At 39.3% G+C, this 17,018-nt stretch overlaps 1 protein-coding gene across 2 annotated transcripts; it reads left to right on the top strand.

Moving 5' to 3' along the window:
* Positions 1-177: 177 nt before the first annotated feature.
* Positions 178-13,600, top strand: snx27b (sorting nexin 27b). 2 transcript variants are annotated; one of them, XM_024267552.1, is made up of 13 exons: positions 178-648; positions 5,252-5,483; positions 5,708-5,900; positions 6,001-6,065; positions 6,150-6,254; positions 6,329-6,407; positions 8,037-8,200; positions 8,278-8,367; positions 8,875-9,024; positions 9,094-9,222; positions 9,336-9,395; positions 9,471-9,519; positions 9,659-13,600. In XM_024267552.1, exons 1-13 carry the CDS (start codon positions 314-316, stop codon positions 9,724-9,726), a joined length of 1,719 nt encoding a protein of 572 aa, XP_024123320.1. In that variant the 5' UTR covers positions 178-313; the 3' UTR covers positions 9,727-13,600. The 2 variants fall into 2 exon arrangements, with proteins under 2 accessions (XP_024123320.1, XP_024123321.1); XM_024267553.1 differs by having other exon boundaries at positions 9,471-9,533.
* Positions 13,601-17,018: the final 3,418 nt, after the last annotated feature.

Genomic DNA, 17,018 nt, shown 5'->3' with positions numbered 1-17,018 from the left:
TATGGTCCTTGCCATCAGTACCTGATGCTGCGGGCCATAATAATTTGGCCTTTGGTTTATTTTTGTCTCCATGGCCTAAATCCTCTTCCACATAGTCACTCGACAAGGAGAGGAGCTGAAAAATATATCCATGCGGCAAACGCCCCCTACTGGGCTCTAAAAAAACTGCATCGGAAAACATCGTGAGGTTTCGGCTTTTTCCGGGACATAACAGTCAGTTAGCTAGCTAACTTGATTAGCCTGCAACTGCAGCCAATGTTTCTATGGTATTTGTTGTCAACCGAGTGGGAGCGGATGAAACAACTATAATTAAATGATGGCGGACGTCGAGGGACAAGACATTTGTTCGCCGGTCCCTCCGCTGCCTCACCCTTCATCCTGCAGCGGCGCGGATAGCGGGAACGTTACCCCAGACGCCGGCGGAGGTTGCCAGACACCAGCTACGGTTACGTCGGGCCCACGGCTGGTTCGCATTGTGAAGTCGGACTCGGGCTACGGTTTCAATGTCCGGGGACAAGTTAGTGAAGGAGGGCAGCTCCGAAGCATTAACGGGGAACTGTACGCGCCACTGCAGCACGTTAGTGCCGTCCTACCGGGGGGAGCCGCTGACAGAGCAGGCATCTCCAAGGGTGACAGGATCCTGGAGGTGTAAGTGCTTTCTACTTTCACTCAACTCTAAGGTCACAACTTGTGTTTTCTTTTACGTTAAAAGGTGTAACATTTAGACGATAAATAAGGCCAAATAACGATTTGGAGCATCCTTATTTGCTAAAAGGGGACACACCGACCTGCCACCATCAACCCTAGCTGTGAAGGCAGTTCATTCTAATGAAAGGGAGGTCTGTGTGTGTCAATGGAGAGATTCAGGAATCATTAGAAATTCCCACAATGTGCCGGACACACAAACGCCCCTTGTTTTTAGCTTGATTTGAACTCCCACATCTCCTCGTCTTTATTGACTGCATTGATTGCTCTCGGTTTGCCATTTTCGCACTGATTTGCAGTCCAAGCTGGCGTTGTTAGTGTGCGTGAAACCTGCGTGCCGATGTTAGACTCTGTTGCTATGGAGAAGAGCGCACGGCGTACAACTCATTGTCATCACGAGTGATCCAATCCAATCCGATCCGGTCGTGCGTTTGGCAGAAGTTGCTGTAAAACGGAAGAGGTGCATTCACTGTCTAAGAGATTAGATTTATTTATTTTTTCCTTTTAAAAATCTACTTTCTGATTGGCTGCTTGGGCACACCGCTTTGATCAAATAGGAGTTTCTGTAACCGGGTATTTTCTTAAAATCATAATTGATGAGGAATTAATCATGCACATATATATTTGGTATAGGTGCCTGGACATGACATTTAAAACATATACAGTTCCCTTGAATTAAATAATAGAAATGTGGCCACAAAGTAGTATTTTGTGTGCTCAAATTGGTCCCTTGTGGGCACAATTTTGTATTTTTGTTGGCATATATCAGTATGTTTTGTTGGCACAGATTAAAAAATTTTTGATGGCACAAATTGGTTTTTTGTGACCATAATTTAGTATTTTTGTTGGCACAAATTAGTATTATTTGATGGCACAAATTGATCTTTTGTGACCACAATTTAGTGTTCTTGTTTGCACAAGTTAGCATTTTTGATGGCACAAATTTGTCTTTTGTGGGAACAATTTATTTTTATTTATTGGCACAAATTGTGGCCACATATTTGTATTTTTGTTGGCACGATTTAGTATTTTTTGATGGCACAAATTGGTCTTTTGTGGCCACAATTTAATATTTTTGTTAGCACAAATTAGCGTTTTGCTGGCAAATTTTATTTATTTTTTGGCACAACATAACATTTTGTGGTCACAAATTAGTATTTTAGTACATCATCAGTTCCTGCTACTTTGTGACTACCAAATATATTAATTTGTGATCACAAAATATGAATGTCTGTCTACACATTTATGTTCTCTAAATGTTAATTTCCGCACGAAAATGCTTTTTTTTCCCCACAATATACTAAACTATGTCCACAAAATAATAATTTCAGGGTACACTTTATTTGTAATTTGGGGATTTTTATGTCCATGGCTCCATAATTTGTACATATTTCTCAGGCTGATGTTATTCCCATCTACTTACATGTAACCAGCAAAAAGCTGATGGAAATTCCTGCTGGAAACACGTAAAAATGCACATTGCCCACACATATTTTAAGCCAAACTGTAACCCTAACCCCGCCCTGATTACGTGCAAATAGTTTTTTTTATTTATTTATTTCATTCATTCTTGTCCCATGTTCTTCTAAAAGCATCAATCCTTACTCCACCTTATATGGTCTTTATTTGATATGACTCAAGTCAGTAAATGCAGAATATGATGTGAAAGTTTATGATACAGGCCACTAAAGGTCATTTCCAAACTAGTAGGTTGTTTACAGTGCTGTATCCAAGCATGTTTTCAGAATACTCATTATTTCTGGGAAATTATTCATTCAAATATGCATTTAGACATATATCTTATCTGATTTTTTTTCTGTCCCAGGTTCCTCTAAAAGCATTAATTCTTACTTCACCTTGTAGAGCTTTTATTTGATATGCCTAACTTCAGTAAATCCAGAATATGATGGGGTATTTTAAGATTGCAGGCCACTAAAGGTCATTGTCAAACAAGCAGGTTGTTCACAGAGTTCTGTATCAAAGCATATTAGCAGAAAATTGAGTGAACAAAAAAAAAAGTGTGCCAGCAACAAGAATAACCACCGACTTGAGAGGATTTTCAAGTGAAAGGCATTTAAGTATTGGGGTAGCATCACAAGGAGTGCACTTAGTCTGGAGTCAGTGCGTCAAGAGCCACCACACACAGACAAATGAATACAAATATACTTGTGTCAAGCCACTCCTGAACCAGAGACATCAGAAGGATCTCACATGAGCTCATGGGGGAAATGAAACTGGATTGTTTCTCATAGGTCCTCTTTCAGATGAAAGAAAATGTTGCACTCAATTTGAATTTATGGTCTCTGAGTGTGGAGAGACACAGAAGTCCAGAGTGAAGGTTCCGCTTTCCATGATGGTTTGTCATCTGCTGCTGTTGGTTCACTATTTTCTGAAGTTTACAGTCATTGCAGGAGTACATAATGCTCTCTTCTCCTATATGGAGATGCAGGTTTTATTTTCTCTGAGGACTTGGTACCTGCCCACACTACCAAGGGTACCATAAGTGGTACTGTGGTTCGTCGTCCAACAAACTAATCTGGCTTGAGTCCAATAGAAGATGAAGATGAGAGAAAGTAGATCCAATAGTGAACAGTATATTTACACCTTGTGTACTTGCAATGGATTAAAGATGCATGAATGGAGAACAGTATATTGTGTAACATTTTATGCCAAAGATTCCCATTATTTCATGGATTATTTCTTGTAGTTTTAAGTCATTTTCTAATAGCATTTATTGAAGCAACTGAGGAGCTAGTAAAAAGGAAAATAGATGGGCCTGAAGAAAAAAAAGAAGAGATGGGTTGCAGGGGCATTTTAAGTAGTTCCCTTGGTGCCAGTTAAATGTCTATAAATGCTTATGATCTTGTGATATTTTGCCCTGTATGCACCCTTTTGTTTCTGTAAGATAACTTATCACCCAGCGGTAAATGTAAGATGACTTTTCTTTTCCCCTCTTATTATTCATTGGCTAAATGCATCAACATAGTCGTGTCTTCTTTCCAGGGCTCAACCTCAGCTTCACTATACAAGGCCTCACTTCTCTTGATTACACTCTCTTGTCTAGCTGTCTCTTTCCTGTAGTTATTAGGAGCCTCTGAGCTTTTTAGTTCTGACATGCAGCCAACATAAGCCCTGCCATGACATACTTGCTGACCTAACAGATGAGCTTTCAGTAGTCCGTGAAACAAATCCTGTCCTAAATAGCCGAGCTATTTCTGATTATTTTTATCTATTTAAGTGCAAAAGGCTCTGCTTTGTACGATAACCATCAAAACAATAATAGAAATATTCTTTAACATGGAGTTAGTATTGCAAACATTGTATTAAAACCTACTAGATTTCAGCGTAGAAATGGGCTGGTGTTTGTCAGCAATCACAAGATCCAATGATATTATTCTGTAATGTAATATTTGGGGATGTTTCTGTTGAACATTGTTAGCAGTGGTGCACGTTTTCCTCCATAAATTTAAAACACAAAATCCATCTATTTTCATTATTTAAATTCTCTCATTATTTACGAGCTAGAGAAACATTGGAGCTGTTTCTAAGAAGTATCAACATGTTGCACAGAAGACCTTTTCCAGGAGGCACCGTGGCTGTTCAGGGTTATTAACTATGAGTGAGTTTGCTGTGACTCTGTCATTAACACTTTAACACATGGCTGCCAAAAGGCCTACACCCAGTTTTGCTGTTGCTCAGCTATACTTGTTACATAGGAACCCAGAGCCATTTTTCCAAAAAAAATAAATAAATAATAAATTAAATGGAATATACTACAAACCAAGTGGACCACATAACACATTATTGATGTTATTCTTTTACACTGACATCACCATAGGTGCTCTTGGGTTCAAGAGAACACGTGAAAGCCAAAACAATGTTGAAGGAAAAATTATTTAAATTAATAATTGATTTTTTTACTATATTTGGTCTTGCTATAAAACAATAAAGACGTAATCCAAAGAAAATAGAGAAATTCATTTTTCACATAATTGAATAAAATTAAGCTTAAAATTGTATATCTGAGTATTTCTTTATTGAAATTGTTGTGTATCAGGAACAGACAAAAAATGCTATAAGCAAAAGAGCGAATTTGTTTTGTATAAAATATGTTGAATAGGCCACAGCTCCCTGCTCCGCTCCATTCTGATATTTCCACTTGCAGACATACAGATCCATCTCTTCTTTCCTCGTCTGAGCTGACATCTGGCTCTAAACTGTACTGCTGGATTGCTCCATTAGTGTTCGCCATTTCTGTTTATTGGGATTGTTAAAGGCTGTAAGCTAGAGGAAGACACTCTAAACAAATGGATGATGGGAAATGGAGGCAGGCTTACTAGCAGTCCCACCACATCTCTGAGGCAAATTTCTAATGAACTACAGCTGTTCTATGTTCTAGAAAATGACAGGATTTTTTTAAATTTTGGCTGAAAACGGCACACAGTAGATTTTTACTGCAGATCAAAAGATGATCTGAGTGGGACTTTAAAACCGACGAGATAAACTGCTTCTACTCTAACATGTTCATCTCTATTTCCGTTGACAGCAATGGTGTGAACGTGGAAGGGGCTACGCACAAGCAGGTGGTGGATCTGATCCGCGCCGGCGAGAAAGAGCTGGTGCTCACCGTGCTGTCCGTGCCGCCGCAGGAGGCCGACTGTCTGGATCTCGGCGACGATGGATCGGCCCAGTCCTGTTATGACTACTCCGACAAGCAAGCCGTTCCCATCTCCATCCCCAGCTACAAACACACTGAGCTCAACAGTGAAAAGTTTGTGGTGGGTACACAGCTCACATGGGTGTCTGGAAACATAAAGTAAAGCCTGAGATTAGGATGAAGGTCAATGAGCGAGCAGGGATTACAGGAAGCAGAAATCAAGTCATTGCTATTCAAACTGAGGCGGATGATTCCAGTATGGAAGTTACTGATGGATCCAACAAACTGTTGAGGTCGTCTCTGTTCATGTAATTTCTCTTACTTTGAAGCCTCCTTGTCTTGCAGGTCTACAACGTCTACATGGCAGGCAGACAACTGTGTTCCAAGCGCTACCGGGAATTTGTTATTTTGCACCAAAACTTGAAGAGGGAATTCGCCACTTTTACATTTCCGAAGCTGCCTGGGAAATGGCCGTTTTCACTGTCGGAGCAGCAGCTGGATGCACGGCGCAGAGGCCTGGAGGAATACTTGGAGAAAGGTCACTTTTTTCTTTTAACACTTATGTAAATATTGCATTTATAGTTGTATTTAAAATAAAAAAAAATAATTTGAACTCCATATATTATGTTTTTCCACAGTGTGCTCAGTACGGGTAATAGGAGAAAGTGAAATTATGCAGGAATTTTTGTCTGAATCAGATGAGGTGAGTAGAAAAGTGGACATTTATGCACTCATCTATGTTTTTTATCATCTACCAGCTGCTCATCTTTCCTTTTCTTCTGCAAAGAATTATAACGGGGTGTCCGATGTGGAGTTGAGAATAGCGATGCCTGATAAAACTACACTCACAGTGAGAGTTCGCAAAAACTCTACAACAGACCAAGTGTATCAGGTAAAAAACACACACAGATGTTGAGCTTCTCCTTGGATGGGACTCTTTGACCCTAATTTGACCTTTTTTTTCAGGCTGTGGTTATGAAACTTGGGATGGACAGCGTCACAGCCAGCTACTTTGCTCTGTTTGAGGTCATTAACCACACATTTGGTGAGTAAAGACATTAAGCAGAAGAGGAAAAAGGGTTTTTGAATGGCCTAATTTTAGCGCTAATATGTATATGAATCTGTATAAAAGCACAACCTGTGGAAGATATTTACATATTAGTTTGGCAGAGTTTTATCATTGTGTAGTAAAAATTAAAACAAATTAATAAAGTATTTATAGACCCACTCCAATAAAACAATTTTTGTTTGTTTGTTTTTACATGTTCTTGTAGCATTTTTCTGGTAATAGAGGACACGTATAAAGAAAATCAATTTGGAAATTGAAATTTTTTAAATATCTTTATTTATATTGCTGTGAATCAGGAAAGAACGAAAAAATATAGTTTGAAAAAGAGCTTATTTGTAAAATAAAAATACACTAGGCGGGTCACAAGTTCCTTACTCTGAGCTCTCAGCAACAAGGAGAGGAAGCGGGGGTGGGGTCGCTCCACGCAGATAGTCCCGCCCACAGCTCACAAGTGAATTTCCAATGAACCACTGCCGCTCTGCAGAAACTATGGCTATGTCCGAATTCCTTCACTATTTGCTATATAATTGACTATACAGTGAGTTTTATAGGGCTGTCCGAGTCTACAATTCCAAAATTAAGTGTCCTAGAAATTTCCCAGAAGTCTTTGCGAAAAACCAGTGTGCATCGATGCTAACTACATTGGCGAAAATAGACCACAATGCATTAAGTTTGAACATTTTTTTCAAAATTATGTATTTCAATTTTTTTTTTTTTTTTTAAAACCATCAACGTTTTCATCATCAGAACACACTAGAGGCACAAATAAAAGTCATAAAATCCTTGTAATGATTCGGTTTTCACTTTATGGAATTGGTGACTTCATACTTGCCGTAAAAAAAAAACTAAAATAGATAGTCCTGCACTATATCGTTTTTTTGTGGTTAGGGATTATGGTGGGAATTTGAACATAGCCTATGTCCTAAAAAACACACGTTTTTGGAATCTTGGCTAAAAACTGCATCATCATGATTAACACCACTGGGAACGCTTTTAAAATAGATCAAAAGACGATCGAAGTGGAACTTTAAAAACAAAAAAATGGTTTGTACTTGAAAACTTGAAAAACTATTCGATTAAAACTGTTAGAAGGAGATTTTTGTTGCCAGATCTGCGTCACTAAATTGACTACCTATGAAGTGTATTCACTGTGGACAAAGAAAAGCAAAAATAAAGATTAAAACTCATCCTTTGAAATGCCATTTACTCCTGACAAAGGCATGGCTTCCCCTGTGTGGAAGGTGTTTTTAAGTACACAAACTATGTCATAGAAGTGGCTGTTGTGAGGTTGGAGGGTTGATTTCCAGAGTTAGTATAAATAATCATCATCCGGTGGGGGAGTCAGACACATCAGCTGTCTGTAGCAGTTTTGCTGCATTTCCTTAAAAAAAGCCCTAGCTTTGTGAAAAAGAAATCCTAGTATTTAAGGGGATTATAACAAAGCAAAACAATACTTTACACTCCACTGCCAAGGAAAGTTGATTATCCTTTTTCCAAAATCGCAGCTGTCTGTAGCAACTCTGTAACTTCATTTTTCTTTAAAATACAAATATTTTAACAATGATTCATTTTTTTCAAGATGGTTTTTCTTTTTTTTTACTGCAGTGCGTAAGCTCGCGCCCAATGAGTTCCCCCACAAACTGTATGTACAGAACTATACCTCAGCCATCCCTGGAACCTGCCTCACCTTGCGTAAGTGGCTCTTCACCACAGAAGAAGAGATTCTGCTCAACGATAACCAGCTCGCCGTCAGCTACTTCTTCCATCAGGTGTGTGCATGAATGAGTCGATTCCTTTCATGCTGCATCGTCTTTGCATTAAGTCATCTTTCTCTTTTCTGTTGCAGGCTGTTGACGACGCGAAGAAAGGATTTGTCAAAGCTGAACAGAAGTCCTACCAGCTGCAAAAACTCGCAGAACAGAAGAAAATGGCCACGGTCAGCCTTACCAATCATATCTATTAAATCAGTTTAAGGATTTTTTTTCCCACACTTTTCTCTAGATTCATCTTTGAAGAAAAGTTATTCCTGAGATTACATTCAGCCTGAAGATTAGTGATGCCCACTGTGGGAAATGGATTTGGATCCAAAGGGCACAGCCCTGTTGTTTTTAGAAATTAAAAATGTCTCCTCAGTCTAACGCTTGTGTTTCCACCACAAAAGTACAAAAGTAAAATTGACAAGGTAGGAGCAGGGTTACTGCAAGTGCACAAACAGAGCTGCAATGGGCCTTCTGTCTCATCCAAACCAACACTTTTCTAAAGGGTGGTGTTAAGACTTGTGTTTGTGAGGATTCGGAAACTTCCCCGACTGCTACCACGCCCTTTTGGTGGGAAAATATCTTCAGACTCTTCTGATCTCATTGACATAAAGCAACTTAGATATTTATTTTATTTCCTTCTCATCTACACTTTACAGTTTTAACTCATCCCTTTCCCCCCTCAGTATCTGAATCTGTTGAGGAGTTGTGAAGGCTACAATGAGATCATATTCCCTCACTGTTCCTGCGACTCTCGCCGTAAAGGCCACGTAATCACAGCCATCAGTATACAGCACTTCAAGCTGCACGCCTGCACGGAAGAGGGCACACTGGAGGCAAGTCCCACTGGGTGTTTTTGTTTTTAGTTTTTTTTGTAAATGGACTAAAGTCTCCATAACCCCCAGAACCAGGTCATTGCATTCGACTGGGGGGAGATGCAGAGGTGGGACACGGATGAAGAGGGCATGGCCTTCTGCTTCGAATATGCAAGAGGTGAAAAGAAACCACGTTGGGTGAAGATATTCACACCTTATGTAAGTTTAAAAACATCTTTTTCTAAAGCAGGAGGAAAAAAAATACATTTTTTTAAAGAAACAATGTATTAAGGTGTTTCTCTTTTTCCCCTTTGTGCATCGACGATGTGCAGTTCAACTACATGCACGAGTGCTTTGAGAGAATCTTTTGTGAGCTGAAGTGGAGGAAGGAGGTAAATGCAAACCCCTATCTCACATTTCCCTCTGCGCTTGTGTTTGTTATTCAAAGTTTGCTTTCATATGTGCAGGTAGAAGAAGAAGCCACAGATAAGGACAACAAGAACTGCAGTAAAGATGGTATGTGTGGAAAGGTAAGGCTTTGCCTGCCTCTGTCCCGTGCACCAATCAATAACTTTCAGGTTTCATTTAGTGTTTCTTGCTCTTTTTTTTCTGTGCAAGTTTGCTCGTCTTAGTTTAGCCACTGTTTCTGTTGCAGAATATTTTCCAGCTGCTGAGGCACAGAAGGGATGGAGGCACGTAGGGAGGGAGATCATCGCCTCTTAGCGACAGAGGCGATCTGGTAACAGCAGCGTTTGGGCCCTGACCTTGCCCCGGCAGCACTTGGCTGTTAATTATGAAGACGTCATTTACACTCCATTTACCACAATAGAAGAAGCTCCACCTACATGCGAGCCAGCAAGCATCCCATCAGTCCAGGAGAGGACATAAAAGAAAAGGGACTAAAAGGCTACATGACTGGAAAGAAGACTAACTTTAGAGTTTGAGCGATGATTGACTCAAAGCGATGGATTCATGCAAGCTTTCTTTCATTTCTTTCTTTCATTTTTTTTTGTTTTTTTTTCTGAAAATGAAACTTGACGTTCTGTGAAATTAGCAATGTACTAACAGAAGAAGGTAAAAGCAGTCAAAGAAGGAACGGCGGTTCACACTCGCACCAAAAATCTGATCTTTAGCCGGCTTCTTGAGTAATCAGATTATTCAAGCGATCATGTTAAAAACCATGATCTGAATCCTAAATCAGATTAATGTCATCTGATCTTTAGATATTTGATTAACAAACCCAGATTTCTCCCACATTTCTTCCTGCATGTGCATTTGTTCATGAGGTTGAGGTTATTTTTTTGTGTCTCAGAATGTGAAAAAGAAAAAAGGGAATGATTCCAAAATGACTGATATGTAAACGGAAACGGCTATTTTATCTTTATAGGGTATAAGTGAAGGACAGCGGAAGCGTGTAATGGAATTTACAGATCTGTAACCTTGGTAGGACGGCTCTGACATGCTGGTCATGGCTAACCTCAAACTACATGACAGAAAGGAAGTCTCAGTCCCTGCAAACACACAAAGAAATCTGACAAGAAACATTTACTCCAGAGTTTATTGTTAGCAGATTAATGAAATGCATACTAACACATTAGATCTGGTGATTGCAGTTACAATATGACTAAACTACACATTCTCACTTTTAACTCATGTGGTTGTATGGTTTGGGCGACAAGTTAGGGACACCCAAAATGTCAAAAAATGTTTGTAAGGGGCCCGAATCATATGTCCATATATGACTAGTTGGGAGTGAGAATGCATTACTATAAAATATTTGTTAATCTCTTATTCTGCAAGTGGTTTCACTTAAAAAGACGAGAGGTCTGCAGAGAAACTGAAAAAAATAATAATAATCCAAGAAATTATATTGTTTTGTTTTTATTTGTATAATGGTGCAGGCAGCAAGTATTTGGTCAATAATAAAAGTTCATCCCAATACTTTTAATGTAACCCTGGTTCAAAGGTTCCCTGATGGTTTCCACCACGTTTACATTGTAGCTGCTATTTTGGTCCATTCTTCCATGCAGATCTTCTCAAGAGCTTTTGGAGGTTGTTGCTGAGCAACAGGGACTTAAAACTCCCTCCACGGATTTTCTAATTGGTTGAGGTCCAGAGGCTGGCTAAGTCACTCCAAAACCTTGAAATCCATTCTTTGTAGCCACTCCTTTTTTACCCAGGTGATCTGTTTGGGATTATCGTTATGCTGGAGGATCCAGACACATTTTATTTTAAATGTTTTCACTGATCGAAGGAGGTTTTTATACAAAATCTCACCTCATTAGTTACAATACCCTTCATACAAATTAGTTTTCTTGTCCCCTTTGATGTACAGTAGCCCAGAATTATGATGTTTCCACCCCCATGCTTCACAGTGGGTATGGTTCTCTTACTACTGCAACAGTCATCTGTTTTTAGGAGCTAAATACTTGTTTTCTGCATCATTTTACAAATATATTCTTTTAAAAAAAGTGATTTCTTGGATTGTTTTTCTACATTCGTCCACTAGCAGTTAAAGTATTTCTGAGATAAATATTACAGACTTCTTAAGTGGGAGAACTTGCAGAATCTATGACTGACAAAGGCTGTTTCTTTGTGTCTGATCTGTGTCCCATCACTCCTGTTATCAGACAAACATGCCCACTAAAAAGGGATTCCAAAACACTGGGAGATATTTTCATTTCCGTTAACAGATTAGAGTGTTTTGTCGTTTGCTTGTGGATAGAAGTTTTCCCTGAAAAAAAAACTGTAATGAAGCCCTTTTCAGACATGTGATACTTAACATTAATGAGTTTGTGGGTTCAACTGTTGGCATTCCTTCATTTGAGTAAAAGGTTTGCCGTTTATTTGCCACTCAGGATTCACAGCTTCTCATGATAATTTACTAACAGTTTGTCATTGTAAAAAAAACATGATATAATAGTGAGCATGCTGCGTATGAAGAATGTTAGTCAATTTTAGGAAGAGAAAAAGTTGATTTATAGCACAGAAAAAAAGGACTTTCAGCTTCTGCAACTCAAAGGTTTAAACTTTTCTTGTATTTATTTAGGGCATTGACAAATGTCTGAAAGGGGCTTACATTACTGCAAAATCCTGTTACACTAAAACACCATTAAGTTTGAATCTTAAAAACTTTTCAGATGATGCTAAAAGATGCTAGAGTTACAGACGACGTCCTCTCGTTATCGATTAGATTTATTTTCGCGTTCAGGGAACAACTGAAGAGTTTGAACAAATCTTGCACTTTATCTGACTGTAAGAAGCATTTCAATTTATTTAAATTGAAAAAGTGCTCATGTGCACTAAAAACTGGAATAAGGTAAATTTTGTGTGTACTGACAGTATTATGTGAAGAATCCATGCAGTTAACATTTATCAGGGTGTTGTGGAGCTCAAGTGACTTTCTGTTTTCTGTTCATTACCCAGAACAGACAGTAGGAGTCCTTCTCTTCCTTCTGTCTCTCTGGGCCACAGTTATTACTTTGTCTCTTGAATTTCCCTACAGGATTTATAATAGGCTTCTAATTCAAGTGGAATTTTCATGCAACAGTATTATCTGTGTGTCTGATACTTTGGCGTCATCTACTGAGGATTCAGGCTAAGTGGGGCGAGGCTCTCTCAGTAAAGAAATGAGTTTCATCCCTGTATTACAAGATAAATGCAGCTCTCAGACACTAAAGGCTTTCTAGCTGACTATATTACTGTGATGGAATCAAATGATATGAAGGTAATTATTCTCTTTAAACTGATTCAAACAAAAGAAAATGTTCATCTGAGATGTAAAAAAGGTGAAATAAACTGAGATTTAAAAGAAATACAGTGTTCCTTACAAATTACAGAATCCAACTTTAAATTACAAAATTTGACTCAAAGAATGTAATTTTGACACTTCATTTATTAATTGTGGTTCTGTTTGAGTGTTTTTCTTTAAAAACCTTTTTATAAATTAAGTAGCGACTGCTTTTACATGTTGTAGAGGCTGACTTTGTTCAGCAAGAATAATATAAATCTGTTGATTCTACTATTATCCAAGTGATGCAACATCATTGGGATACAATAATATCATTATTATGCAGATAAATCTAATTGATTAGATATTTGGCTTCTATTCAGTTAGTATCGGGTATTCTTTTACTGACCAGGAGAGAAATGTGAATTGAAACCAGTTGTTCTCGCTAAAGGTTCTTGTTGAGCTGCTCCTCACCAAAGCTATTTTAGGTTGATTAATGAGTTTAAACAGCTCTCTGGGAGCCTGCAGGAGGTTTAATTGAGCACGTTGAGCCTTTAGCTGAGAGGCTGAACGTGCACTCCTGATTTTTTCTCCCTTGCCCACCCAACCGGGTCTGACGTTGTCAGCCGCTGACCGCCACACGTCTCTCTCTGTCTCTGTTCTGAACGTGGTAAAACTTCAATGTATTTATTTTTACTACGACCGTGTAAAGTACGGCAAAGCTTCTTTTAAAGAGTCTTCAAAGGAGGAAAATGGGAAAAGAGACAAGTTTCTCAACATGCTGAATTGTTACATTTAAAGAAGATGCATTGCTTACTGTAATAAATTGTAACATATTCTTTTGAATAAACTGCTTTATTGATGCAACTGTAGTTCTGTTTTATGCTGCAGTGATGTTTACAGTTCCCCTCCCATACTTTCCTCTTGAGTGTACCAACATCTGTCCACCTCCACCCCCCTCTTTCCCCATGACCCTCCTCTCCTTAGCCCGGCATCTTTTAATGAGATCTGGGAGAAAATTACCCAACAGGCAATGAAGGGGCTGTTCCTTATTGATTTGCATCAAATGTCTGCAGCCAGTGATTAATAGCTATTGACTGTTGGCATTGGGAGGGATAATATATGAAAATGTCTGAAATTTTAAAAGCCAATAACCTAGAGTTTTTGTGGGGGCAGCATAGAGCATGAATTTTACCAGTAATCAATGTTTTCCATAACCTCTGTGTTATAATAAAAAAAATCAAGCTTGGATTGATCAAAGTTTGCTTTAGTGGATCTTCAGCTGATGAAGCGTTTACATGCACTGAAGATAATTGTTTATCTATTGGGGACTGGCAACTTAACTGGATTGTTCTCACTACTTTCTTTTATTTTTACTACAGGAAAAGGCAAAAAAAAGGAAAACAAAATATTAGATCTCTTTAATTTAAATATTGAAAATTAAAATGTATGCTTTAAATAGGTTGCAAACATGAAAAAGAGGTAAATACCGTATTTTCCAGAGTAAAATGTTTTCATAGTTTAGCCAGGGGTGCGACCATAGACATTTATTGCTTCACTGGACAAAGTGAGATGTTGATGTAACCCATAGAAAATGCCTTATCTCCGATCCTCACGAAGTGGCTTCCTGATACGCTGGTGCCATTTTCTAACCCGTCGGCAGTGATTGGTCTGAGTTGGTGTGAGTCGCATTTTTAGAGGCTTGAAACATGAGTGGGAGGGGTTGATATGTCCAGTGAATATGCAGACTTGCACTTAGGAAAGACGTATTTGTGATTTTAGACAAATAGGCTCTTAGATTTATTATTTTCCCACTAACAACCGGTTGCTCTTTAGCTGTTGTTTCTGCTAACAACCACTAGAGGGCACTGTATGTCGCAATATTTACTACTGACGGTGCCAGAAGAAGAAGTGTTCAAAACAAACATGCAAGAAAATCTGATTGTTTTCCTCTTAAGCTTTGATATTTTTCTTATTTGCTTCGAAACATAGTTAATCATATTTTCATTGTTTACGCCCTCGGACTGATGCGGAAGAGAAAGTCATCAAACTGAGAGACGGAAGAACAGATAAAAGCACTGTCGTTTAGACACAGCTACTAAAGGTAAAAATCTCTATAAGAAAACAAAAGACAGAAAAATCTAATGAACCAGATATGGAGACATGCTAACCGAAAATCTTGCAGAACTTTTTAAAATAGCGTAAACCTGATCTCTCAATATCATCCATGTCTTCTGCACTGTGCATGATAAATAAGATATACAGTCAATGCTTCCAAGTAGCAATGAGGGAAAAAAATGATGGTAGCTTCTCCTACATATGACAGGAGCGTCTAGTTTATGAAAACATTTTTGGACAAGCATTGGGCATGCAATTATACCCGCGTCAAAAGAGGTAGTGCATGCAAATTTGATGCGTGCTGAAAAAGAGGTGGTAAATGTAAGTTTGATGTTTGAATCATGTTTAGGGTGAATGCAGCTGGACTTGGTGGATTTGTTCTGAAACGACAGACTTTTCTCCCAAAAGTGGGACATACTCCAGAGGGACTCATGTATAATTGCTTCTGGATTAGACATTTTTTGCTCCTGCGATTTATAATCCGGTGTGACTTACACTCTGGTGCAACTTACACTCCGGTGTGACTTCTGGTGCTTTCACACCCAACGCGGCAGGCGCTCATAGCGAGCACTGCTGTCCAGGCGCGCTGCAGATCTACTAAGGTCTACCACCCAGGCTGCGGGTCGCTGGGCAGCAGAGCTCGCTCTGCTTGCCTGCCAGCTGCCAGCGGTTATCTGCCCAGAAGCCTGGAGATCCGCCACGAGTCCACAAGCTCAAACTGGACTACAGACAGACAGAAGTAACGTTTAAAATGACCCTCTGGCGCAGCTCTCACTGCACAAGTGAAGTACACAGCACCTGGAGAGACTGAAAAATGTGGTGAAACCAAACACTGCGATGTGCTTGCTGGTGCCTCTGTAGAATTCTCCAAAACATATGAACCCAAACTGCTCACTCAACAAATCCATGATGTGACAACAAATTAATTCCAGAACACAATCTGCAGTTGCTCCGTGGCAAGGCATTGAGCATTAAATTTGACAGGTGTCAAAAGAGAGGCGGCAGATGCGAATTTGACTCGCCTGCCGCTTTCAGTGTGAAAGCACCATTGCACCCCAGTGTGACTTATACCCATATTCGACTTATAGTGTGGTGCGTCTTACACTCCGGTTCCAGTTATGCTTTAGTGTGACTTATACTCCGGAGCATTTTATACTCCGGTGTGTCTTATACCCTGATGCGATTTACACTCCAGTGAGACTTGTTCACCAGTTTGACTTATACTCCGGTGCGACTAACACGCCGTTGTGACTTACACTCCGGTTCAATTTTTACTCCGGTGAGTCTTATACTCCGGTGCGTCTTAAACTCTGGTTCAATTAATACTCCAGTGCGACTTACACTTCAGTTCGACTTATACTCCGGTGCGTCTTATACTCCAATGTGACTTACACTTCAGTTTGACTTATACTCTGGTGTGTCTTAAACTCTGGTTTAATTAATACTCGGGTGAGACTAATACACCAGTTTGACTTATACTCCAGTGAGACTTAGACTTCAGTTCAACTTATACTCAGGTGCGACTTATACTCTGGTGTGGCTTACACTCCGATTCGATTTAAACTCGGATGCGTCTTAAACTCTGGTTCAATTAATACTCCAATGTGATTTACATTCCGTGCGTCTTATACTTAGGTGTGACTTATACTCTAATGCATTTTATACTCCTGTGCATCTTATACTCCGCTGCGACTTGTGCAAAAAGAACATGGCAAACATATTGTGAAGAAAAAAGAAAAAAAACGAAAAGGCTATTTTGGAGAAAGCATAGCTAATGGAAAATGTAATGACCAAATACAACAAGGCAAAGAATATGACAGCTTTCCACAGCCTTTAAATTTATTTATTTTTTTGCTATCTAACATACTGTTGTATTATTGTGACCTCCATGACATTTTCTTTTTACAACATTTTCTGTACATAACCAACAGGAGCTGAATTTTGGCTGCACAGCAGCAGTCACATAACAGCTTGTGTGGCTATGAACCAGAGCGGCAGAAAGAGAGCCAGCTGCAGGAGGATGTGTGGCCACTGCATTGGGTCTGCAGAGGGTCCTCACATTTCCACTAGAGCTGGAAGAGTGGCTCTGGGTTTGCACCACACTTTATGACTGTGGCTGTGTTGGCAAATTTCTGTGACAGCTGCAGACACAGTTGCAGTGACCCCT

Source organism: Oryzias melastigma, linkage group LG16 (genome assembly GCF_002922805.2).
Source record: "Oryzias melastigma strain HK-1 linkage group LG16, ASM292280v2, whole genome shotgun sequence".
In the NCBI taxonomy this organism is placed as follows: Eukaryota; Metazoa; Chordata; class Actinopteri; order Beloniformes; family Adrianichthyidae; genus Oryzias; species Oryzias melastigma.
This window is presented reverse-complemented; position numbering and strand designations above follow the sequence as displayed.

What these genes read in the sequence shown, in the direction of transcription:
- snx27b (XM_024267552.1), top strand. Translation starts at nt 314, where the DNA reads ATGATGGCGGACGTCGAGGGACAAGACATTTGTTCGCCGGTCCCTCCG. An exon ending in TCAGCTACTTCTTCCATCAG is followed by an intron (nt 8,201 to 8,277) that starts GTGTGTGCATGA and finishes TTTCTGTTGCAG; the next exon opens with GCTGTTGACGACGCGAAGAA. An exon ending in CAAGAACTGCAGTAAAGATG is followed by an intron (nt 9,520 to 9,658) that starts GTATGTGTGGAA and finishes TTTCTGTTGCAG; the next exon opens with AATATTTTCCAGCTGCTGAG.